The sequence below is a fragment of the Aulonocara stuartgranti genome, assembly GCF_965226115.1.
Source record: "Aulonocara stuartgranti genome assembly, chromosome: 11".
NCBI classification, from domain to species: domain Eukaryota; kingdom Metazoa; phylum Chordata; class Actinopteri; order Cichliformes; family Cichlidae; genus Aulonocara; species Aulonocara stuartgranti.
Window position 1 is genome coordinate 10,150,251 of NC_138947.1, and position 26,930 is coordinate 10,177,180.

At 42.0% G+C, this 26,930-nt stretch overlaps 2 protein-coding genes across 3 annotated transcripts; one reads left to right on the forward strand and one right to left on the reverse strand.

Annotated features, from left to right (window-relative positions):
• The first annotated feature begins 51 nt into the window (after positions 1–51).
• On the forward strand, positions 52–2,137 carry fkbp14 (FKBP prolyl isomerase 14). 2 transcript variants are annotated; one of them, XM_082550310.1, is made up of 4 exons: positions 52–227; positions 698–849; positions 944–1,071; positions 1,158–2,137. In XM_082550310.1, exons 1-4 carry the CDS (start codon positions 67–69, stop codon positions 1,314–1,316), a joined length of 600 nt encoding a protein of 199 aa, XP_082406436.1. In that variant the 5' UTR covers positions 52–66; the 3' UTR covers positions 1,317–2,137. The 2 variants fall into 2 exon arrangements, with proteins under 2 accessions (XP_082406436.1, XP_082406437.1); XM_082550311.1 differs by having other exon boundaries at positions 118–446; positions 1,158–1,542.
• A 1,638-nt stretch (positions 2,138–3,775) lies between these two features.
• chn2 (chimerin 2) lies at positions 3,776–25,314 on the reverse strand. The gene is made up of 13 exons (XM_082551336.1): positions 24,400–25,314; positions 17,512–17,550; positions 15,936–15,991; positions 14,279–14,310; positions 13,960–14,073; positions 13,538–13,808; positions 8,895–8,978; positions 7,800–7,884; positions 6,396–6,569; positions 6,129–6,206; positions 5,781–5,918; positions 5,581–5,686; positions 3,776–5,116 (listed from the first exon to the last, which is right to left on the reverse strand). The coding sequence occupies exons 1-13, from the start codon at positions 24,446–24,448 to the stop codon at positions 4,945–4,947; spliced, it is 1,398 nt and encodes a 465-aa protein (XP_082407462.1). The 5' UTR covers positions 24,449–25,314; the 3' UTR covers positions 3,776–4,944.
• Between the last annotated feature and the right edge of the window lie 1,616 nt (positions 25,315–26,930).

The window sequence follows — 26,930 nt, forward strand, 5'->3', positions numbered from 1 at the left end:
TGTAGTGATTGGCACATGGAAGCATCAATGAAAGAAGAGATTCTAAAGAAAGGGCGGGGCTTAGGAATGACGCTATCCAATTGCAGATGGAGGAGGGCAGACAGCTCAACAGTGGGTGCATTCGTCGCAGAAGTTGGGTGCCACGTATGGCATTCTTTACATGTCTTTATTTTAAATTCTGTAGAAAGAGAGAGTGAAATTGAAGTTATCTCATCCACTTCTCATGAGTAAGTGCTGTTATCTATAAGTATGATCTTGTTTTCTCTCTGCTCGTTATTGGCATCACTGTTTGTGTTGGTCACTGGGGGAAAACTGCCCGAGCCCGAAGTGAAAATTGAGGTGATACACAAACCCTTCATGTGTCACCGCAAGTCAAAAAACGGAGACATGCTTCTTGTTCATTACGAGGGATTTCTGGAGAGTAATGGCACCATGTTTCATTCCAGGTAATAAATGTAACAGTGATGCATGTATTGCATATACTTTAGTCTCAACTGCTTATTAAAACTGTACGCCGCTGAACATGTGCAGCATCTCATATTTCTGCGTTTGTGCAGCTGTACAGTCAAACTCAACACTTATATCCTCACATAGTTGGCTGGCACTCACTTAACCCTCATTCCACTTACATTTGGCATATCAGTCCTCTGTATGGCATCCGGATATTGACTGCATGTCTCTTTTTGACTCCTGATAGCCGCAAACATGGGGATAAAAACCCTGTGTGGCTTACCCTGGGGATCCGAGAGGTGCTCAAGGGTTGGGATAAGGGTCTGCAGAACATGTGCACAGGGGAGCGCAGGAAGCTGACTGTACCTCCATCGCTGGCATATGGCAAGGAAGGAAAAGGTAACACAAACTATGTGCAACACATACAGAAAAAACAAAACAAAACGTTCCACTGTAACATCTCTGTCACTTGGACATTTTTATTGGTTTACAGGGAAAATTCCTCCAGGCAGCACCCTCATTTTTGACATTGAACTCATGGAGATTCGAAATGGGCCCAGGTCACACGAATCTTTCCGGGATATGGATCTAAATGATGACTGGAAGCTCTCCAGACTGGAGGTATCTGGCTAGCTAGCTTGCGATCTGTCTGCCTGGCTATCTGGCTATCTATTTTGTCATTACTATTTTCTCTCCACACCTTTCAGGTAAAAGAGTACTTGAAGAAGGAATTTGAGAAACATGGCTACTCGCCCAACGACACACATCATGAAGTTATGGTGGATGACATCTTCAAAAACGAGGATGAAGATAAAGATGGGTTTATATCTGCCAGGGAGTTCACCTACCAGCACGATGAACTGTAAAAGACTTTTTTTTTTATCAGTTTTTTAAAATAATATTTTCACACTATTTGAACTCCACTCTCATATTTTTGTGACTGAACTTGAAAATATCAGCTCGATGTCGTGTTATTTTATATTAAAAGGACTTTTTAATTTATATTTCTATTGTACATACACTGAAAATGCCACCACAAATGCATTTAGGTCACTGTTCTGGATTCATTAAACTATTATTTTGAAAATAAAAAAAATCTTTGTTAATTTATCTTTACTACGTTTATAATTAATGCCCCGAAAAAGTATATTGTGACATAGCTGGAAGTAGCCATCAGGAAAATGGCACATTCTAGTCATAAAAGCATGATAATGGTAGGCTGTGGTGTTTAAACAAGGCTTTATTGTATTATTAAGAAAACAACCTGATCTGTTGATGCAAGGTATAGCCTATAATGTATGAATGCCACAAAACAATCAACACTCATCAGACCAGGAAACGTTTTTCTAATCTTCTATCGTCCAATTTTTGTGAACCTATGCAAATTATAGCCTCAACTTCTCGTTTTCAGCTAACAGGAGTGGCACCTGGTGCGGTTTTCTGCTTCTGTAGACCATCTGCAATGAGGTTCAACTTGTTTTGCATTCAGTATTGGATTCATTTTGTATCTTGCACATACCTGGGTTGTAATAAGGGGTTATTTGAATTGTTTCGGGATTTCTATGAGCTCAAAGCAGTCTGTCCATTCTCACTCTGACTTCTGTTCTGTCATCAACAAGACATTTTCATCCAGGAAACTGCCACTCACTGGATGTTTTTATTTATTTGTTTGTTCAATAATCCTCTGTGAACCCTAGAGATGGCTGTGCAGGAAAATCTCAGTAAATCAGCAGTTTCTGAAATACTCAGGCCAGGCCATCTAGCGCCAAACCACGCTGTGTAAGAAGTAACTTAAATCACTTTTCTTCCTCCTTCTGATGCTCAGTTTGAACTTCAGCAGGTCGTGTTGAACATGTTGAAATTCTACCATGTGACTGGCCAATTAGATGTTTGTGTTAATGAGTAGGTGAACTGGTGTCTGTATTTTCTTCTGTGTGTTTGTTCAGCAGTCAATAGAGGGCACTCTTGTCCTTCTTTTGTTTTCTTGAACGCTTGCAACTCTTTAATCTCTCCAAATAACAAAGCCAGCGTTCTCCCTGAGTTTCTATGTTGGCTGCCTAATTACCCAAATGAGAATGCAGCAGTACAGTCCCATATAGCACTGCTTACTGTCGAGAGAAAATCATCAGACAGTTGCAATGCAGTTTGAGCCACTTATAATGATGGATATAAATATTCCATGTGGTGAGGCTAAAATAATTTTATCTCTTCATATTTTTCCACTTCATTTATATTTACTAAGCTTTCAATAACTATCATGTTATATTAGTGGCATCCACAGTACTGATTTTCTTTCAGCGCTGAGGCCTAAAATGTGTTTTAGTGTTTCTTCAATCCTAAGTATACAACAGCACTTATCAGTGTATATTTAATCATATATACACAAAATCCGGCTGTCATTAAGAAGCAGACAGTAAGTGCGGCCACTGTTACTAAACTAGTTAACTTGACAGTGTGGCCTGGATAGGATGGTGGGTATGGAGTATCACAGTATGGAACACAGCATTTGCAGGATATTTAAGCCATACAGGATGTTGAGCAGAAGTTTAGTTTAGGGATGATTCAGCAGGCTGGTAATATTAAGTTGCAATCTGTTATGCAGCAGAACAATGCTTCACAGATGAAAGAAGTCACTAATTATTGTCAGTGCTGTCATTTTGGCTTAGCATGGATCAAATCGGCATATATCTTGTCAGTAAATCTAAGCTTCAACGGCTCCAGAAGTTATCTGATGATACTGTGCAGAAAGCTTTCCAGGATGCATGAATAAAGCGCAAGTAATTTACGCCACAATTTTTTAGATGTTTATAACTAATCGCTTAATAATCTTACAAATAATGATCTAGATAAACTGTGATGGATTAACGATATATTTTTATAGCAATCATTTCCTGCTAAAATGTAGTTCCAGTTAAATAAAATGCTGCCATGAACCAGTGATATGCTCTGAAGCCAGAGAGAGAATTTAAGCAACCAAACAGGAAGTGAACACTGTGGTGCACCTATGTCCTTTCTCACAAAGAGAACGACTGTTTTTTCCCCCCTCACTGCAGAAAAATTCCACCCTGCTGAACACACCTACAGGTAAAAGTGGATCAGTGGGAGGGTTATGTAGCAAGAATGAGGTTAAATGTTAAGACACTGTAGCGTTACTGGTTAACCGAGATTTTTTTTTAAAAAGCTCTTCCAATCACTGCGCTTCAGGATATAAGCAATCATCACTAGCAACAGGGCTGGGCCTTCACTCTGCCTGAACCACTTCTACTGCAACTTACTGAAGTGCAGACTATCCCTATAAAACACAAAACTGCAGCAGCTCACCCCATTTCAAACTCAAGCTTTAAAACCTTTAATAAATCATCATCATTTCATAAATTACATTATCAACTGTCACAAAAATACAATTTGATAAAATGGATTTGTAGAAAGGATTCAATCGAACCAAGTGTGAAAGAAACACGCCCGGTACAGCTTTAGTATGACAGTTAAGCAAACTGCAACTCAAGCTGCACAGAGCAATGTTACTGGCAATAAAAAAAGAAGAAGAAAAAAAACAGATCATTATTGAAAATATTCCAAATTACAGCATGAAATACTGAAACACTGCAACATGAGCAACCGGCATGTCTACAGAGGAGCTCTGCTCATCTGTTGCAGTCTTCAATAGGACATGAATAAATGACCAGTGTTTAATCCACATGTGTATTCCTCACATAACACTCAATACACTGAAAGTCGAAATGGTGCACCCACGCACGTTTGCTTTTTCTGACAGTACTCTTCTTTCGAGGACCGTTTTTGCATCGACACAAACAAGTCCACAAACAACCGGCCCCGACAGAATATATTATTTGTGACAAAGAACAATGCAGAAACACAAAAATAAACATCTGTACAAAATAAATCTATACACACGTTGCAAAAAAGTGCTTTATGAGCGCCCAATTGTCTCATTTCTTATTATTTCTCTTTGTTTGTACACAGAGTCAAAATATCGATCATTGGATGATCTGATTTTATGTACAATGACAGGATCTGCATTGTTTTATCCCATTTTTAAACCAGCATTCTCGCAAACAGTACAACATATGCACACGTCATGTTAGAAACATTAACTTGGCTGATCTGTGAGGCTTAGTTTACACAGCTTTCACTGACTGACAATGTGCCCAGAGCAGATTTCACACAGCACTGTCATTATGACTGAGTCTACACCAGGTAGTGACAGTCTTCAAATTAAACAGAGGAGGGAACTGCACTGTAGGTAGTTAGAAACACAGGATCCTTTCCTAATATCTAAATGATGGTCTTGGCTGAGCGTAGAGACCCGAAACTTACAGTAACAAGACGATGTCAACACTAAAACCGACAAAGTGAAACTGTCATGCGACAATGAATTCAGACTCTTCACTAGAATTAAGGTGGCTTGAATTTCCTCTGATAGAATAAATAGTTGTCCTTCTCTTCTTTTGTAATGGGCGGATGCCTCGCTCCTTAGAATAATACATCTTCATGCTCTATTATAAGCTGCACCACTAGCTTCTGCTGCCTCATGTCATTCAGGGTTGTCAAGGCGTTCTGCTCCGGCGGCTGCATAAGAGTTGGACCGAAGACAATCCCCAGGTTTTCAGCATTCATTAAGTTGTACTTTTCAAACATTGTCACCCTGTAAAATAAGAAAAAAAAAAATCAAGTTTGCACAGGGAACAGATTTATGAAGCATCCAGACGAGTGTTGTTTTGACATGTTTTTATTTTGAGCCATGTGTTCATTCAGTGTCTCCAGCCAGGGCACATGAACCTTGTGGGAGGAGGGGTTCCTGCAGTAGCTAGGAAGCTAGTGGACAGATTAACTTGACGAAAAAAAAAAAAGTCTGAATCTTAGGCAGACACTGTAGTTTTCAACAAATCTTTATAAACTTATGTAAATAGTGCATTTACTGGAGACTATTTTCAGTTGCAGGTTAATACACAGTTTGTTCTGTGGAGCATCTTTACAGGTATGTAGGATTGACTCAAAACAACCTACAGTGCCCATATTCATGGTTACGAAGAAACCCAGTGTCATCCAATCACAGCTTGTCTTTTTGTCAGTTTTGCAACAGCATAACTGATTAGTGGGCGAAGTTACCTCTTGAGGTGAGCCATCAGGTAGCGTAAGGTCTCATAGTGGGCCGGAGGGAGCTGCAGCAAACCTTCGTGAATGGCCTCCAGTCGGGATTCAGCATTTGGAAGTTCTGCATCACATTAGTAAAATGATTAGTATCAGAGCCCTGCAGAGAAGTACTAACACAGTAATGGTGCGGAATAGCAAAAGCAAAGCACTCATACTTGCAGCTTGAATAAATTTGGAGTACAAGTCAAATGTAATGACTGGAATGGGGAGGTCTCTAAAGTAAAGCTTCAAAGCACCAGCAATTATGTTAATGTCTGCATAGGCACTGGCACTGATGTCAGCCTTCTCGCCATCTGTTGACACAAAACAGAAAATATATGACTAAGATGCCGTTTTGTATTTGTTCAAAATACAAAATCATTGCTGTAGGTTTCCTTTGCCATTTCCAAAATAAAATACAGCACTGTATCACGCTCCTCTGCAGCTGAAACACTTTACTCAAAGGTTCGAACCTCTGAACTAAAACCCAGAGCATAGAGCAAAGGAATTCACTGTCAACAAACCTCGATCAAAAGCAAGCCTCACATCCTCAATGTGCTCAGAGAAGCCAGACACCCTGTAGAGACCTTCGGATTTCATACCTGCAAGAGAAAATTGGAAGGTTTGTGTCTGTTTCTTTGTCACAAAAACATAAAAATGAATCAAAGAAAATGCAGGCGTCTTTTGTACAAAAAGGGATCAATGGCATTTCTAAACATTACAAACGAGTAAAGGAATAGAAATAACTGTGTATTCTACTTTCCTTTACCAGTAATAAGTGATGGATCTACCTCTGAGTTCTATTTCTCGAATACACATGTCCACCACCATGGGCCGCGTTGCGTTGTGAGCTTTGACAAGTGTTGTGAGGTCACAGCTAAACACTTTCTTTATCCTGCGCAGGTCCGGCTGGCAGTCGCTGGGAACAAGCTTGGAGCACTGTTTGTGTACATTCAGCCCACAGTCTAGCAGAGCAAAAGTGAGATAAAAAGAGAGAGAGAGAGAGAGAGAGACGATAACACAACCATCATCCCAGGCTTAAGACAGCAGTTTGAAAAGGTTTCCCAGAGTCAGTGATAAACTGCACTGTCAGACAGTGCAGCTGCTGTTAAGCTGTCTCGGTGTACTGCGCCAACGGTGGATATCAGCGGACAAGGCAGCACTGGCGGGGGGCTCTTGTTGTAGTTTCGGTCACGTGGATTGTGCTGGACAGCTGGCAAAAGCAGTGTGTGTAAAAAGTAATGCCTGCTTGTGTGGCAGCACAGCTTGAAATAAAGGTTTTTGAAGGAGTGGTACTCGTAGACCAGGCGGCGTGGGGGTGTGGGGGAGGTTGGGGGATGTTACTCTGAAATCGTTCATCACAAACTTGTTTGTAACCGCCCGAGCAGCGTTAACGCCGGTCGGCTGATTGGGGTCCTCGTTCTCAGTCAGTGTTGGAGGAGATAAGCAGAGAACTGAGGGACAGAGAGAGAGACAAAGAAGTCTCTCCTGCTTCCCATAGCACATGAGGTGTCTGATGATACCGCCGTTTGCCTCTGGCTTATCAGCATGGCAAATGTCTAAACAACAAACTTTCTGTTTAGGGAGAGAGCAACAGAGTCCACAAGAGCGCACATCAGCCCCAGGATTGCATCTGTGCAAGAAAACAACCCCGTGGAGGCCCTGAAAACCTGCAGTTATGCTGCTATATTTGGACAACAGCGACACCGCGTTTGGCCTGTGTTTGACCCGAGTTTTATATGTCATAGGTTATCTGTAGCATTTACTGTTGACATAACCTACATTTGGATATAAATTCTATCAGCATGAATTAGTTTGGACAGTGGCAGTTATTAAGCAGCTACGGAGTGCTGTGGAATAACATTTATTAGAATTATTTGGTGGGAGTGGTACAAAATATTAGTGAGTGGAGTGCTCAGAAGGAGTGATAACAGTTAAAGCTGTGATTCTATAAAGATGTCTGTTCCTCACTGTGTTTAAATGTCTTTTGATGAGTCAGCAACAGGACGATGTCATCTTGTTTGCCACAGATGTAACAGGGAAAATACATAACACCACCACCACCACCACCACGCTAAATAACTGAAACATCCGTGAGAAGATCTTATAATGCCTCGTGTAATCCGACTTACGGGACAGGATATTTTCAAACAGTCTACCACATGCAACATTTTATGTTGAAGTGCGTAGAGTACCTGAGCAGCGGACTCCCTGTGCAATGAGGCCCCACATGAAGTTAGCACAGTATTCGCACCAGTGCGGCCCTCGAAAGGTATGTACCTGGGAAGACACACACACACACACACACACACACACACACACACACACGCGCAAGTCAATGACCAGTTCACACAGGAGACCTCTCCACCTTTGATGCGCTGGATTACACTGTGATGCCAAGCCATACTGGATGGAACTCTGCACCAAATGAGCGCATTTGTAGTATACACGAGGCAGATTAAAGGATTTACTACAGCGCGTCTGGCATCTATCCTGAGCAATTGGATACATGCGGGGGAGCACAGAGGCAAGCCTGAAAGTCAAAATAACAGATGTACGCCTATGGTAAGAACAAGGATAAGGTGGCAAATGGAGTTACACTGATGTGCACTTGAACACACCTTCATTGTTACTTTGAATAGGTAGGAGTGGATTAATGAGTGCAGAGGGCACATGGCAGGTGGTGAGTGGATAGTTTTTGTTCGGTTTTCAAAGACAAAGCAAACAAAAAGCTGGGGATCACTGTAGCTCACCTCTTAACTGAAACCCAAGACACCACTGCAAGAATTTTAAGGTGCCCAGAGGCAAGTATGTCCAAGTTCTCATTTGTGTATTAAGAGAGCCATAACTCTTGCACTTGCATGCAACTCTAACACTTTTTTTTTTTTTTTTTTAGAAAATCAGAAGCTTAAAACAAAAACAGATCTAAGAGCTTTTAAATCAATGCTAATCAATGTGTTCTGTTGTTAATGGGTTGTGGTATCCATTAGTTCCCCTCAATGCATATGGGTGTCAGCTGCATGTGTTCTCATCAAAACAGCAACACACACACACACACACACACACACACACACACACACACACACACACACACACACACACGTCTGTGATCCAAACACATCTGCGGATCTGGAGATGCATCTCGCTAAAGAGTTGCTTAACCAAAGGAAAAACAAAAGTGAGCTACTACAAAATAAATGAATAGTCATTTAGGAGAAATGTTAACAATGTTGTCAGCAGCTGACACTTTGACTCATTTCATTCCTTGTGTCTAAGAAGAAATTGCTCACCTTGAAGTTGTGGATCTTTTCATAGGAGCACTGCTTCTCCGGCATATCTTTCAAGGCACTCCGTCGCACCAGAGGTGAAGAGATCTGAGGACAAGAGGCCAACAGTTTAATAGGCTTCCACAGGAGAGTCCCCTTGCTCCCCAGCTTGACTCCCAGAGCCAAAGCCAGCAGCTCCTGGCGCTTCCTCTCCTGTCTCTTAGCCTTGTGGGTAATCAGCTCGGCTGCTAAACCTATGTTTTCTTCAGCTTCCATGCTTGACTGATCGGGCTCCCAGAGACTCTCCAATTCCTCTGAGGGAAGGTGTGAAGGGGATCCGTGAGTGCTGTGCAGCAAACGCTGTCGGCAACTGTCCAAAGCAGAGGCAGCAGCTACACTCCACTCCCCTGTGACCCAGGAGGGCGACTGATGACAGCCAGCGCAGCCTCGACTCTGCATCTGATCTGAATCCAGTGGCAGCAGTAAGCAAGAGCAGCAGTGGGAAGAGGACTGGTAGTGGGCGGCCTGAGGGCAGGAGTGTGCCTTGCACAATGGTCCTCTTTCACACACCCAGAAAGAGGGAGAGAAAGAGAGAGGGAGGAAAAGGGAGAGAGCGAGAGATAGAGCAGGGTCCTAGATGGGCAGGGGCTAGAAGGTTGAGAGTGAGGGCAGCCGGGTGCTGTCAGGACCACTTCACACAGCTCAACAGCTCTCTAAAGCAGGATCAATAGTGCAGACGCCCTCTTTATAGCACTGAGCACACTCCCATTAGCACAGTGCCTTCCGGACACACTCCACTTCACTTAACTGCAGATAATACTTCACTGCCAGCAGCTCTCACTCAGCACTGGATCCTTTAAACAGGTCACTCGCCTGCTCAGAGACAGACCCAAGATTGTCAGCCTTGTCAGAGCTGAGGCTGTGTTGTCATAACTCAAACAGATCTTGACCTCTAGCTGTGTCTGTCAGCTGGTGGAATTCCCCACACAGCAATCCAAACTAGATCTTCCAGACACCCGGACTGCACTGCCCTGACTATACTGCCCTGACTACTCCAGTCTGTGACAATCACTTGTGTCAGAAGACCAGCAGAGCTAGACCATTAACTGGTATTCACAGGGATTACTGTAATAATCCTTACACAGGGAATAATCCAGGAGTGCCCAAATCCAAGCAAAATCCCATAGGAAGCTCATTTGCAGGTCTGCAGCAGCGTCTTTTTTGCCGGCGGGGGGTTGTTGCCATGTTCATGCTGAATTTGTCTCCATTAGCTGTGCTCGTTATTAGCCAGTAAACAGCACCACGAGACTTGCTTCCAATTGTCACAATTTCTAAAACGAGGTATTGCACACAAACGACACATCACATGACATTCCGAATAAACATCAGCAAGACTTCATGTCCAGCAGCTTCCAGGTTACAAAACAGATCAGTCCATCTATTGGATGACATCATTAAAAAAGTGATTTATTAAGCTACTGCAAAGGTTGGAAAGCCCGTAGGCACTGGATTTGTGAGATAAAGAGCTGGTGCAAAAGCAGAGTGGCGAGGCAGAGAGCAAAAGACCCCAAGGGTAACTGCAAAACTGAGATAAAATGAAGGGGTAGGAAGCTAGGCTGACAGACAGAGAAGCACAAGGGAGGGGGAAGGCAGTGGACATGTTGTGTACCAGCTTGTTCCTTTATGTCTCTGATATCTGTTGGGTAAACTAGGCCTTAGCTGTAAGAGGGACAAGACAGGTGAAGAAATTTGTCACTGTGACAAGCATTCTTTCAAACCTACGCATACCATACGGTACAATTTAACTCTGCAGCTAAGTCTGTATAGACAGATGAGGAATAGACCACTCCGTGATATTTTAGCCGCGCAGAGGGGAGGAGAGGAGAGGCAGGGGAAGGGAGGGGGAGACAAGGGTTGTGCTCTTTGTCTGCAGGCAGATGGCTTCTTGTCTCTTAAAGAAGAGCTTGGAAGAAAGGACACAAAAGGTGGTCCCACAACAAGCTCTGCATTCTTTTCAGCAGTTTGGCTCTTTTATTCCCCTCAGGACTTTTGTGAGAATGCAGCTGAGTGAACTCAGTTATGATTGGAGTTGTAGGAAAACAGCACAGTGGACACTGGCACAGTGAGACAAAGGGGACTAAAACAAAACTGCTCTAACAAATGGAAAAATAGGCATACTGTGAAGGACACAGTATTGAAAGATACTGAAAATGGAGGAAACTGTCACTTTTGTCTGGGCTAGGACCACCGAACATGCATCTATCACACTCTGGAAAAGTACCACATAAAAATACTGTTTAAGTAGCGTTTTGACATTTTGCAACTAAAGAGACATAAATAGTTGTTTTTGCATTTTTTTTTAATAGCAGAGCAAACAGGTAATTATCCTAAAACACAAACAAATAAACAAAAAAAACATGGCGAAACCTTTGAAAATCTTTCTTGGGCACGCACGCAGGGCAGCTTGTTGAGAGCGCCACTGAGATTAAACCAGTGTGGTGAGCATCAGGAGCAATGTGGCTTTAGAGAGGCTTTAGTCACTGAGTAAATTCCTGCACACGCAAAGAAACTCAGGAGAGTGATGGCTCACTCAAGTGCCCCCTTTCACCTTGTGAGAGGGTTTTAATTACACAAGCATTCACAGTTACGGTATTACATAGGTATCAACCCGACACCGAGTAAACACGCGTGAATTTTGAGTGTACAGTGAAGCTTCTGTGGCTGTTAAAGGCCTCGGGGTGGAGCTGTGTAATTGGTAAACACAAAGTTTAAAAGCGACCACAGATTCAAGCCATCGGGTCAGGTCTCTGCTTCTCAGACGCGGAATATTTGAGCCGACAGAAGACAGTCTCTCTGTGAGAAGAGACTGGCAGGTGGTTTTCAAACGGTGCCTGACAAAGTCTGCCATTATCACAGCTGTCACCGGCTGAGATACTTGGCAGGAGGAATGCATAGTCAGTTTTTCAAAGACACACAGATAGCTGAAAATCTGACATTTAGCTAGAGACATGCTCCAGTTTTACTTGCCAAATGGGATGCTTATTACAGAATGCAGTCCACAGTCATTCAAACCTAAAAATCAGGCTGTGGATCGAACACACGAGGGACACTTTTCAATGAAGCGCTGCCTTTCATGCAGATGCAGACGTGTCTGCACATCTTAGAGGAGTTCTCGGTGTAGCCGTATCTGTCAAAGTTTATTTAAAACAGCAATAAGTCAATGGACTACTCGCTGACCAGCAGCCAATGCTTGCATTAATGCTCTCGCGTTACAGAAATCGAACTCAAGACTGATGATGTTAACACAGCAATGATGGTCCTCCTGACAGGCTGCCATCTGCCTGTTGCTGAGTGATGAACTAGAAGCTGACATTTTCAAGACAAAATATCCCAGAATAAATCAAAGCTGAGAGACACATTAACGATACAGCTCACGCGCTCACAGCAAAACAGCAAGAAATATAAAAATAGTAAATAAATGTAAACATTAAAGCTCGGCTGTGACTCTGGCTGCCATCACCTCTTAAAAAAGGCACAAGAACTAAGTTCAGATTGCCACCTAGTGGAAGGACACTTTTAAAAAACATGAAGAAGGCAGACATTCCTCATCCTGATTAAGAAATCATTTACAGACCTTAATCTGACATCAGCTTGCGAGTGCCAACGAATACAATGTGAAACCTGTCTCACCCAAGATCAACGTGTCTGATATGGATGGCAGGCCGAGCAAAGTCCCAGTCCCCTTGGTCATCATTACCTTTCAGTGAAGGCAATGAAGCATGGCAGCAGTGAACACACCCAGAGGCAGCAAGGATAATGTTTGTCTCACTCACAGGACAAAGTGTCCTCTCAGGAATGCTCTCGTTCTACAGGAAATGTACTGGAAATGTTAAGTAGTATGGAACTGGATCAAAACCCCAGTATTTACCCAGTGCTGGTGATAAATACCAGCTACTGTAATCTGCAACTCGTTAAATCTTTGCAATAATGCTGGCTTGTTGTGGATGTTTTGAAAGATTATGGGCAGCCAAATAATTTGGATGAAAAAAATAAAAAGTGAAAACAAGTCTGTTTGTTATTTACTATACTTCTTTAGTATTTTATACCATTTGGATGCAGAATTGTGAACAATATAATGGAGAAGTTTTCTTTTGCACCGCTCCCTTCCTGTTGGAATATTACCCAAGCCAAGAGTCAATAATTAGCTTGCTTAGGTCAATCCGCAGAAGCAAAATTCAAAGAAAATCTAATTACAGTTACCGCATGTACCACATCCACAAAATGCAAAAATCTGCAGCACAAAACAAAGAAATATTTGGCAGGACCACCCTCAGCACAAATTCCCCCAGTTAAACATTGTTTTTGAAGGTATTTTGTAGAGCTCAGTTCAGCTTTGGGGAACTTCTAAGAAGTTTCTGACTCTTCGTGTAATTCCAGATGTTTTGATTAAGGGATGCGGAGCTACACAGTTTGTTGTAGGATTTCTTATTCTTCTTGCCACTCAGATTCTTTCCGAGTCTGAATGCCCACAGTTTCTGAATGACTCAGAGACCCTGATAGTGTTTTAGGATCAGAATCTCACACATACACACTTCTATTTACTCTACATGGTATACACTTGTTACAAACTGGATGAGCGCAGTACAACATCCAGTCATAAAACCCACCTTTTCATCTCTCTGGAAGGTGACCCTGCGTGGTTCTGTGCGTCCACGGCTCAGTCTGTGCACCATTTTGTCCTTGAGCAGCGACGTGTAACCAAGATGCTCGTAGATGGGGTTAGTGGTCATTTTGGCGATGTACTCTGCTGCCTTGGTCTCGATGTAAAGAGTGATGAGGGCGTCCGTCACAAGGTCGTGGACCGACTCAAACCGCTTCTCCCCGACAAAGTGCTTCCCATCGTAAAACAATCGGTAGTTGAGGGTCTGGTGTCCAAACCTGGATGGAGAATGAGGATGTAGTCGGTAGATACGTTTTAGAGGTTGAGCGGGTGAGTAAAAGCGATCAAAGTGGAGACTCGGTGAGTGTTGGGATGCTGGTAGAGCCGACCTCTCAGGGATTCGGTGCTGCATATTGATGGATTTGTTACCTTAAGGCCAAGGTGCATGTCCCTGGCTGTCTTTGGCTCTCCCTGATGAGGTAAGCACCCTCTGTTCCCACCAGCAGCTCATCAGCATAATCTCGAGAGATCACGCCATGAAATCTATTTTTTTTTAAAAAACGTATATAAGTCCTGCAATGTGATTTCCTCCTCACTCATGAAGCTTTACATATTGAATGCTGATCAAAAGACAAACAAATAGATACATATCCACACCCACTTATAATCTACGACTGAAAACCATTCACTGTGCGTCGCAGTGGGAAAAACAACATAGAAATGATGAAAGAAATTCAGTTACACTCACTCTCTGCCATAGTATTTCGGTCTGCTCTCCATCTGTAAACCAAAAGAAGAAATATTGGCTGCAGCAATATAACATGAAAGCTCAATCAAATAGCTTTGCAAATTGTTCTTACAGCCTGTGTGAAAGATAAAAGGCCCAACACCACAGCACAGATTACCATCTGTACCCCCGTGTCTATTCACAGCTACCAAAGCCACAAATTCAGCTCACACACTGTGGAGATGAATTGGAGGCAAAGCACTAAAACAGCTGGTGATAGATGGCCAGCTGCAAAAATTTATATTAAGCCTGTTAGTGTCTATGTATTACAAGTCTACCAAGAGATATGGCTAAACCTATTTTTAATCTTGAATGTAAATATAACCACAGATATCGCTATAGTGATCGCCTGCAATAACACAAGAGGGGTTTTTTTCATGTCATAGATTTGAGCTTTTATAGCACTGCCACGGTGAATCATGACTTCTTTTTTTCTTCCTCTTTCCTGGCCTTCTTTCTGTAATCTTTTATAGATAATAGCTATGACGACATTGGATTTGGTAATATGTCAAACATCATTTTGTAGTGAATTACTGGACAACTACTTATCTAGTAATAGCAGCTCATCAAAGTGTGGCAAGACTCAAAATAGGATGAGACACGCATCATTTCTGGACGCTTATACAATAGAAAATTCACAGATCTTTCTGCGAGGGAAGTAAAAAGTAGAGCAACTTGCTCCATGAGCTTTCCTGACATAACTGAAGGGATCGAATCTGCAGTCTCCTTCGAAAGCGCCCCTGATCTTGAATTTCTCTTCTACACTTGTAACACATCTTGATGTTTCTTATAGGATAAAATGTGCAATTGTAGCTGCACTATAGGTGATGGCAGCACTTCAATCGGCCCTTTCATTCACGGGATTGAGAGAACAATCAAACCCTGTGCAAGCTAAAACGACATAGTAATTGATTTGGAAATATCATTAAATTTTGCCTTAAAAAGTCCCTGAAAAAAATGCTCCTAAACAAACTTTAAGGAAAGGAGCGTCACTTATTTAATTTTTATTTTGCAGTTTAAATGGTGACTTTGGGTGCGGGAGGTTCAACAAGCAGCTCCCCGCAGGTTACCGAGTGGTCTGGCTCCCAGCTGCCAGACTCGATCACTTGTCAGCGAATGTGTTCCACGGGAAAAACCTGAGCGTGAAAACTGAGCAGTGGTGTACATGTAGCGTGGTAGACTGACTCATGAAGGGAAAGACACTCAGAAATAATAAATTCGAATTTGATGGTGTCGATAACTGTGTCAGTTAGCTCCAGCGCCTGACCATATGGTCGATTGTTATATCGGACATTTGGCAGCAATAAACAAACAATGAATACAATCACAGATGGGATTCATGCTTTGCTTGTATTCTGGCTTAGTTTCGCATCAGAACGTTTATTGTTGCTTCGCTGCTGCTGTGCGTTGGAAATTTTAAACCATACAAATGCAAGCCTACATGAATTATCTGAGCAATCAAGCAGTTTCAGAAATTTGGACTTTTTCTTAATTTAAATGCATTGAATTTGTTTATCATTTATCACTGAGGTAAGAATTGTTTTTCACATTTACAGTGACAAAAATATGATTATGATCCTTTCAGCATCTATGCAGTTGTTCACAAAGCTGCACATACCTCCTGAGGACATGTGATCCTCTTTGGTCTTGGGGCTTCCTGCTGTAGCTGGTACACTGTTAGAGAAACATGCATATTGATGAAGGCTCCATGTTTTCCACCAAATAGAAGCGTGGTTAATACACAGTTAAGAGGAAGGAAATAAAGTGTGCTGTGCAGCATTTACACAAAGGACAACAGCTATGAGTAAAGCCATATTTCCACTTAATAGGCTGCAGCCTGTGGAAGAAGCTTCTAACTGCTGCTCAGAGAGCAGAAGTAACAGGTACATAAGGAGCCATTAGCTTTTGTGTGCAGTGCTTAGCAGTGAGTGTTTTACAGGGCCATATATCTGAAATCCATTTGCGTGAATTAGGACCTGTTTACCTAATGTGCACTTATAACTCCATAGATTGCTTTCAACTTTGAAACACAAAGACACTTTTACACACGTGGTGCAAGTGCAAGCCTATTATTAGCGTTAGTAGTGAAACGGGGGAAAAAATGGAAATGAGAGATTTGTGGCAGGGATTTAATGAGCACAAACATCTCAGCCGCCTCCCAGAAATAGCACGTTCAATTAGCTGTTTAAAAAAAAGTGAGCAGCCAAAACAGAGAATCAGAATCAGTAGCTAACCATGATTTTTTATGAGTCTAGAAGTGCACTTTCCCTTTTACCAAAGCAAACTTCACAAAATCGCCAACAAACAAATGAAACAAACAAAAATGTTTCCTGTTTTAATGCTCTCAGTCCCATCGTTTGGCAGCCTTGTGTGTGGATGACGGCTCCACTCCAGTGTCCTCACTACTGGCAAGCAGTGCTAAAGAAAGTGCTGTGTGAGGCTGAGCTAAGTCTTCACCGCAGCAGATTCTCCAGGCAGGGGGAAGGCTCTCCTGACTGTGAAATTTCATGTTTTGTCAGGCTGACTTAAGCCAACCAGCAAGATCTGGACATCATCCATTCCCAAGACAGAGGGAATCCAAAAATACCTCAACATAGGACGAGAGGAGTCAGACGGGAGCAGCATTAATGTAAAATTACGCAGACTAGACATTTAATTACAGGGGAAGTTATTTTAAAAAGCTATAAATTGTAATTAGTTAAGCAAAATGTAGGACAGACATTTTCCCCAGCAGAGACGATTTCAGCTCAGCTTCAATCAGTGCGTTTACCTCTATTCTGACGAGCCAACCCGTTTCCTCCCACATGGTAAAAACACTGCATAATGAAGTGGGCGTTCTGAGGACCCCGTTTTAAATGAGGCTCTTTAGCAGGTAGAAAATCCTATTTTCCTAGCTGCTGGTAACCTATTTTACTCAGAGATCAGGAATTGGCTGCTTTGCATTTGCGCTTGTGTGAATGAATTCAGTGGGCGAGTGTGTTCTCAGTGTGTGCCTTTAAAGCGTGTGTGCGTGGCCTTTTGGAACCTGCAGTGCATCTAATTTTGTTATGCTAAACCAAACCTAATTCTTCAAAGGACAGAAAACATTTCTGTGTGAAATGTGGAGCAGGAAAAAAAAAAAAGGTGAAGCACACCAAAGGCAAAGTTAGGTGAAAGCACTGCTAATCAGTGTATAAAGGGAATTAATTACTCACAATAAGACTTCCATATGGGTGGCTGATAATCCTCAGGGTCTGCAAAACACAAAAATACAAAAACAGGCTTTTGTCACAAACTCATGATTGTGTTAATAAACTCTCATGTTTTCTCTCATTACAAAAACTCCACTTCTAGCTTTTTCCCAGTGGGATGAGTGTGCGCCCTTTACCACTGTTATGTCACTGTTGTTTATCTCTCCGCTATAATTATGCATATGGATTCATGCTGCGCAGCTGCCTCTTGAGACGCACCAGTGAATACAATTCTAATCAGCGTCTGCGCTTCAAGGACAGTCGGTACGGGCTGATGTCCGCTTGCTAAACATTGTGTCGGCACGCACCTGATCTATATTAACAACCACCAAGGTCCCCGACAGCACCCATCTGCCCTGCGTTGAGACTACAAACACGCCAATCAAAATTAGCAGAAGTAAATACAATTTGAATCTTGCTACACACAGCAAGACATCCCCGTGGGAAATGTGGTGGCTGAGATATGATTATGTGATTATGGAGCACGATGTTACATTAGCTCAGGAAACGTTTCAGAGAAGGTGGAGTAAGTTCTCTGCAGCAAGTCAGAGTTTACTCCTACTGAGAAAAGAAATGACTTGTAATACTCTGAGAAAACGTCACCGAATGAATTAAAATGTGGCCAAAGGTAAGTCATAAAAAATAAAAAAATAAAAACACGTTGACACCCGTAATCATAAGAATGGCTAATATACATCGTCAGGTTTTCTTTTACTGTACAGCAAAAAGGGAAATCACACTACAGCACTGTAGGCGTTACACTATAGTACTGTATATATTTTCAGTTTTCCTGATATAGTCCCCATAAACAGTTTGTTACATTAAAACTTAATACATTTGTGCAAAATCCATTTTTGGAGTGTTTGGTTTTGTTTTTTGCACAGCAACTTGTTACTTGTACACATCAGTTTCATGATGTAGAAACTGATATCCCTTTGTTGTTTTTGACTGTGTTTGCAGAGCAGTCTGGCAAGATCCCAAACAAATCAGCGCTCCTGGCGAGGACTTTTAGGTCGTGTCAAGCTTCAACCTTCAAACTCAAACGTTTGTTTGTTTGGTTTTTTTAATCGTGTTACAAGGTTGTAATTACAAAAACCTGAAGATTTTCACAATCTATTAAATTGCAGTCGGTTAAAACATGCTAATTTGACACCAGTTACAGCTAAAAATCTCATAAGAATTAGATTTTCTTCCCTTAGAAGAAACAATTAATTGCATGTTTGAAAATTACTGAATGCCTGGTATGCTCAGCATGCACACTGTGACACTGACTCAGTCATACAATATCAGTCCTGGTGGCCTATAGCTATCACATAGGCAGATTAGACTTCATGCCAAATGCAGAAAATAGCCAGCAATGTCACTCCCAGTGCCAGAGAGAGAGAGATTTACCCAACTGCGCCCAGATGATACATGTAAAGCATTCCTTTGTACTCATCAGCAAATCCGCACCACACCCCTCTGGCGAGGAAGGAAAGTAATAAAACACACCTCATATGGGGATGGGAATCAGATAATGAAAACCAGTGAGCACTTGCTGGATATGGCCACCGAGGTCCAGGCAGCTAAACTGAAAATCATTAGTCATATGAAGTGCATCTGTGTTAAAACTGTTCCACTAACATCTCTATGTTCCTCTTTGATTTTTTTTGTGTCTGACAGCACTTGAAGAGCAGACAGTCAGGGCGCTTCCTTCCTGCTGGCTTCTCTGTGAGCGGTGGCAGCATGAGTTTGACTGGAGGCTGGTTGCAGTATTTTCAAATAAAATAAAAAGCTCATCATTGCGGCACAGTCACTGTGCAAAGAGCTCTGTTTATTACAGGGCACAAACAAGACAGGTGCACACAATTAACAGCTGAATATGTAAATGACAAAAAGAAAAGGCAAACAAGCCCGACCCCGATAAATTTTGTTGCTGAAGCCCTTCACAGAGTGTCTGCCTTCCAACACTACCAAATAACCTTCGGGCTCCATTTGCCGATGCGCGGCTAAGCTGCCTTGGAAAATGTATTGTTCAACACTGACGCTTTGTCACTGTGTACTGCACTGGCAACAGCCTGAAAGATTTATTCCACTGCAGCTTATTTAAAGAATGTGATTTCATCTGGTGGGCTGCCAAATATTCTCTTTTCAATCTAATTCTTAATAATGACGAATGGCATTTCGGCCTGGAATTGAGCAGCAGCTTTGGCTACAAAAGAGGGAGCGCGTAAGTGCTGGTTCAGATGCAAACACTGGCAGACACTTGCCCAAATATACACATATGTGCAAATACCTACCCACACACACACACACACACACACACACACACACACACACACACACACACACACACAAAGAACATCAAAAAGAATTTCCAAGTGGCTCAGAGTTTGTGTGGCGTCTCTCTGACGATGATCAGGGAGAATTTTAAAATTCTGAAGCAGCCAGAGGGCTCTTCCCCCCCGAAGAAACAGCTATTAATTGCGTTGCCCTCCATTACTCACCAAGTCAGAAGCATTCAATAAAATAATTACCAGCGGGTGTTTGCTTCGATGACAAAGAGAATTTGCGATGAATAAAGATCAAGCTAAGAGTTTTATCCCCCGAGATACCGTCCGCTCTACTGTCTGTGCAAAATGCAAAAGAAATATTCCGCTTCAGCGCCTAAAACAATGACTTGTGTTGATGTACACTGAATGCATGGCTGACAACAGCAACTTTGGAGTATTTTAAGACAGGATTTCTGTGCACAATCCTCACTGCTGTTGTCAACAGTGAAGGTGACACAGAAACTACAATTACAAGGAGAAATGAGACCAATACCTGACCATCTGATGGGATGTTTCCCAACATGCAATGCAATGCTGCATATCTGGGGGCGTATCTGCAGAGGTAATATGGAGCCAGTAATTTCACTGGAAACTGGGACCCACTGTCACTGTATCGTACGTGCAGATGTCTTTAAATCTGATTTGTGCAGTCCTTTTTACAGCTTATAGTCAGCTCCCAAAATTTGTGGGACACCACTACGGTGGATTTTAAATCAAGCAATTGATATGTGACTGAAGTGCAGACTTTCAGTTTTAATTCAAGGATTTCTTTCCTTCATTAACTGTTTAAGAATTACAGTCATTTTTTTAATCCACAGTCCCCTATTTTTCAGAGGCTCAACTGAAACTGGACAAATTAAAACAATTTTGAATATAAGGATTATTTTAATCACTTGAATGAAAATCCTTTGCAGTCATTGATTGCCTAAAGTCTGGAACCAATAGACATCACCAAATGCTATCGTTCCTCCCTTGAGATGCTCCACCAGGCCTTTACTGCATCATCTTCAGTTGTTGCTTGTTTGTGGGTCTTTCTACTTTCAGATTTGTCTTCAGCGATTGAAATGCATGCTCTATCGGGTTGAGATCAGGTGATCGACTAGGTCATTGAAGAATATCCCATTTCTCTACCATAAGAAACTCTACTGCTTTTACACTATGCTTTGGGTCATTATTCATTTGCACTGTGAAGATCTGTCAGTTTTGCAGTATTTGTCTGAATCTGAGCAGAGAGTACAGCCCTGTATGCTTCATAATTAATCCTGCTGCTTCTGTTAGCAGTCATATCATCAATAAACACTAGTGACCCACTTCCACTGGCAGCCATACATGCCCATAACCATAACACTCCCTTTGCCATGTTTGACAGATGATGTGGTATAGTTTGGATCATGAGCCGTTTCTTTCCTTCATATCTTTTTATTACCATCATTGTGCTAAAAATTCAGCTTTGTTCTGTTTATCTAAAGATTTTTTTGTATTGTTTGGGCTCTGTTAGGTGTTTTCTGGCCTCTGAAAATCAGGCACTGTGTATAAAAACGTCCGTAATTCCAAAATAGTTATTCACCGGACTTCAATCACATGCTGATTGTACAGACTAGAAAAATTGTGGGGATTTTTAAGCAAATTATGGACCAACAGTACACGACTGCTTTTAGTTTATTTTTTTAAACCTTTCAAGGTCTTGTTCTGGCAGGAGGAGTCCTTAATTTCAAGTCCTTTGAATATCTTCTACAGTTTCAAATACCATCTGATTTTTCCTCATTTTAACCATCTAAAGATGAAGAGAACAGAAATTCTTATTTCTGTTCTTCGTGAAGACTGTAAAGATGCTTATGTATGATCAGAAAAGGCCGTTTCATAAACATAACAAAAGGTGACTGTGAAAAATAATTTTACCGTTGACCACTTGTGGGGGAAAAAAAAAAAAAAAACACTTTGAAGTTTTAGTTACAGGTTTGAGATTTATCCACACGCATAAGGAGGATTAAGAAACGACACATTCTGGAGAAGATCTCCAAGTGTGCGTACCTCACAAAAATACTTGCACACACAAGCATGTCAGTGGGATACATCAGAGCTGCAGCAGGGAGACCATCTGTGTGTTACAGTGATCCAAAACAAGTATCTCAACACAGTCTTAGCTGACCAAATAACATGTGACAGGTAGGAGAGTGTCTCTCTCTCTGTGGAGTGTGTTTGTGTGCTGCTGGCATAGACACCCTTAGGGAAAGCTGGCTGTTAAAAAGAAGTGTAGGCGAGTTTAAACAAGGAAAAATATCATTTGGTAACCTGATTTTGACATTTCTTTGAGTCTGCTGTGGAGAATGTGAATGCAAACATGCAAGTAAAACATGACACAAATCTAGTCCTGAAAGATTAACAAATAAATGAGGAAAAATAAAGAAGTAACAGAAATATGTTGAGATATGTTGTAAGAAATGTGTAGGATCGCACTTAACAGTCAGCCTGTCTGTAATGCATGGCGACATGTCTGCCTCCCTGACCAACTTTATCATTTAAGGCTGGATCTAAAGACATACTTTCATGCTGTAGCCCTCACAAAACATTTTCAAAGCTTCATTTCCTGAAGCCGTCTGCCAAATGGTGTGCTGCTGGTACAGTTACATGCTTCCATGCCTAACCACGCCAAGAATGTGTAGGAATCTCCCCGATTTAGACAGAAAGCCAGAGGATATGTTTCCAGGGAAAGGATGAGATTGCAACATTTATGTTGCAATCTTATGGCAATCATTTTGGTTGTCTATTGCTATAATCAACTTCAAAGAATAGAGGCTATAGCTATTATCTTCCAGCTGTATATTAAACATTCAGTTCAAAAATGTCTACAACATGCTTTTTGGTGATTTGCATACAATCTAATACCCCATTGTATTGGGTTTTGTAGATATTTTGCAGAAAGTAAAGAAACAAATCAACCCAGTTACCTCTTTTTGTTACTTGAAAATAAAAGAAAATTGCCATCAGTTACAATTTGATTGTGCAGATTTACAAATATGATGGATTTAGCCAAATATACCAAAGCACTTTGTTTGCAGCAAGAACAGAAGACCTAATATGGAGCTGGAATTTCACAGAGATTCATGTTTCAGTCATATGCCTCATAGACAAGATTATTCAAATGTTGCATCTGGCTGCCAAAGAGCTCTGCACGAAAATAATAATACCCTTGCGACAACCACTCCATCCCTGGCAACAGTGCAGCTTGTAACCTCTGATAATTATATTGAGAGCCCAACAGTAATGACAACCCTCCAATGCCACAGAAAGAAGAGACTTTCCTCTTAAAGCAGCAGCGGTCAAACAATAAATCCACTTCTTTCTGAAACGCACACATGAGATAATGCTTTGTGAAGCCTGTGGTCACCCTGGGCTATATCAGCTTGACTGTCTGTCCCTCCCACTGGGCAGTACCTTGGGAAATGTGACGCTGGTGTGTGGTCAGGATGCAGAGACAGTGAGAAAGTAAAACAAACACTTTATGGAATGTCCTCGTCCTGCCATAAATTAAATGAAAATCCACCAAAGCAATGCTGAATTTGACTTTTTGCTGCAGCTTTTTCCCCCCTCTTTTTTGCACATTTTCTTGATGTGATTTTATAGTCCAAACATAAACCACGCGTGCGGAGGCTCAGCGTTACAAACAGCCTCATCCCTCTGTCACACACGCTCGCCCCTGGTTGTTTGGTGGGGCTTCCACATCAAGCAGTGCTGCGATAGTGGAGGTTGTACTTTATACTCTGGCAAATACGAGCTACTCCTTATCAACACACAAGGGACTATGCGCAGAGAAAGCATTCTGCTGCTCCCACTGCATTTTCAGGGTTTATTTGAACAGCTGCTGACAAACATTCTGCTTTTCCTTCTGTGAAAAGCAAAGCACACAAAAATGACAAATAATATGCGCTAATCACTGAGCTATACCATTGTTTATGCAAAGGGGATTTGGCTGGAGTTTTCTGCAAACTGAAGCAGTCTGAGATGTATTATAATCACTCAACTGGGCATATTAGATTTAAAAAAATATCAGAAAACACCTCAGCCTGGTTGATGTTGCATTTTTGGAAAATGGTAGACAAAGGAGGCCAAAGATAATCACAGAAGACAGCCAAGTGGAAAGTCAATAGTGGAATTGTGGAAATGATTGGCAACGTTAAGGACAACATCCAAAACCAAGCGTCACACTGACTGCATCTCACGACCTTATAATCCTTGTGCACACGAAGGGCTTTCCTTTTACCCCAGTACCTCCACAGCTGCATCCACTTAGAGGGTTTTTTTTTCTATATTATCACAGCTGCCACCTCGAGAAAGTTTAATGAAAGGAATCTGTGAGACAGATTAATAGAGATTAAGATAATGCGTGGGTTGTATACAAGCCAACGGGAGAGAAAAGTTTGATTCAAGCCAAACGAAAGCATTAGAAACTTCTCAAGAGGAAATGCAATCCTATTATTATTTCTATTATTTAGTGCAAAGCTTCTGTGTCTGTTCGTTTGGGGAGAATTTGAACTCTTACCAGAGGATAAAGATGAACCTGAGAGGCTTGAGTTGCTGGATGCTGCCATCCCAATCACTTTCACGACTCGGTTAGTCCTGTTTGGCCAAGGTGGGCTCACAGCAGCTCGTCCCTGGCGGTGCCTCCATTTCCCTCACGCCCCAGTGTGCTTCACCTTTGACGCCTGACTGGTGATCATTTCATGTCTTGTTTGATCCCGACCCCACCAACACCACCCCTGTCCGTCCGTTTGAATCTGCTGATCCTTTCCTTCGCCTCGCTGCGCGCCTCGGCGAGGAGTTCACGCTGCCGCATACACCGTGGGTGCCGTGGATTCAAAAATAAATGAGAAAGATGAAAAAGACTACAGGAACGTGCTCCGTGGGTCGGTTTCGTCAAAACGTTTCCTCCCCACAATGGACCGAACCTGTAGGTACAAAGTGTCGTGCCATGCAGAGCCCAGCCACGGCGTCCATGTGCCACTTTAAGGATCGCAATAAACACACCACACCGCAGCCTAGACGCGCCTTCTTAAAGTGAAAGTTTTGTGGAGCAAGGTTTTCCAGATGTAAGCAGTCCTGACAGGCAAAAACAAGCCCAAAACAGCAGAGCTCAGCTCCGCTTGCGGAATGTCAAACAGACGGAACTTTCTTCCTCAAACCACACTCGTTTGATTCATGAAAAGGCACAAATGGGCAAATTGTATTATTCCAGAGCTGACAGTTCTTATTTTCATTTTTGATGAAACAGCTGTGGCGAGCCCGGTGTCTGTGCGCCATCTGGTGGTGCAAAAATATATATCGCTCGAAGAAATGAACGTTTTTATCAGTTAAAAAAAGAGCGATGGAGAAAACGATCAACTGGCTTACATTTTGTATTATTTTGACAGCTTCTGCACATCCACCAGTTACATGCTCACGACTTCACCCTGACCTCTGCCCAACAGCAGGGTGTGTGCAGTGTGGCTGCACCTGCAGACAGAATTGTGTACTATAAGCAAAACAGTCAATAAAAACACACCGGAAATTGATAGAAAAGCAGATTGTTAATGACGTTACAACCGCCTCAGAAAAAATCTCACCATCAGCTCTTTCCAAAAACCTTTTGCAAGCAGCTCCTTGTACCGTCTTTTTTTCACTGCATCGGAGGCAGAAGGATCAGTCATTCACACACACAGACACACACACACAAGAGATTTCCATCATTGTTTCAGAGTTGTGTGTTTGAATACTTGTCCTTGGCACGATACATGCCAGGCTCACTGTCACGTGCCATTGCTTGAACAACAGAGAGCAGCCATCAATGATTTTATTAATAATAGTTTTCCCCTTCATAGTGGAAACAGGACAATAATAACACAACCATCAATCAGTGTTAAAGAATGAGTGATTTTGTTTATAGGTTATTGACACACTGATTGTATCATCTAGAATAGCCGACTGATGCTCACACGCCGACGAGTTTAAGCACCATATTCAAATCTTTTAGCTCTGGTTTGGTCTCCTCCACAGAAATGATCGCCAAGTAAGTGAGTCTCAATTCAGCAAAAGGCAAAATATCACTATATTTAAAACAATGCTCAGTCCCTCAGCTGTGGAATAGGTGAGAACCGTTTGAGATCTGATGGACAGCTGTCTCAACCTATCACATCAGCCCTGGTGCCTGCCACTTTCACTTTACATCAGCTCCAAGCACTTTCCAGATGTCAGTGAGAAACAAACCCAAAGGATTCCTGTTTCATGATACCAAATAATATAGAGTGCAAGCTATTTGTTGATGCTTTAAAGCAGATAAACTAAAAATGTTCTGAAGAACAGAGTTATTACTCCTATTTTAAATGTTGCCCAAGTTTGCAGTACTGTTAGGCTCATTCAAAGATTTATTACTTGCATCTGTGTTCACCAGAAACACCAGATAATTATTTAGTATTTATTTATTTATTGTCATTGTCAAGAACAATGAAATTGCGTTTGGGGCTTCCATACAACCCAAAAAAAAAGAAGAAAATAATAAATACCCCTTAAAACCCAAGTGTACATATTTAACCCAGTGTGACTCCAATGCAATAAGACAATCCTTAGCAATAATGTTCGTAGAAATTCAGACAAAGACCTGAGAAACATGACAAAATACAACAATGCAACCCATTCAATATTATTGTACTGTGAGATATGATATCAGATATGATAGTTATCTATTTAAGAAAGAGGGGGGGGGGGCAGGAGGGGGAAGAGAATAAAGATATGATGCACCAATGCAGACCAGTTCATTGCTATTAAGAAGTTGGATATGGTTATTGTCCGTGAGAGGGGGGCAGAGAGTTCAGGAGCCTCACAGCCTGTGGATACAGGCTGTTGGCCAGTCTGGATGTTCTGGCCTGTATAGACCTGTACCTTCTCCCTGAGGGCAGCAGATGGAAAAGGTGGCGCGCAGGGTGATGTTGGTCCCGCAGGATACTGTGCACCCTCCTCAGACAGCGAGTGGGGAAGATATTACTGATCTCTGGCAGACTTGTTCCAATAATTCTGCCAGCTTCTTTCACCACCCGCTGG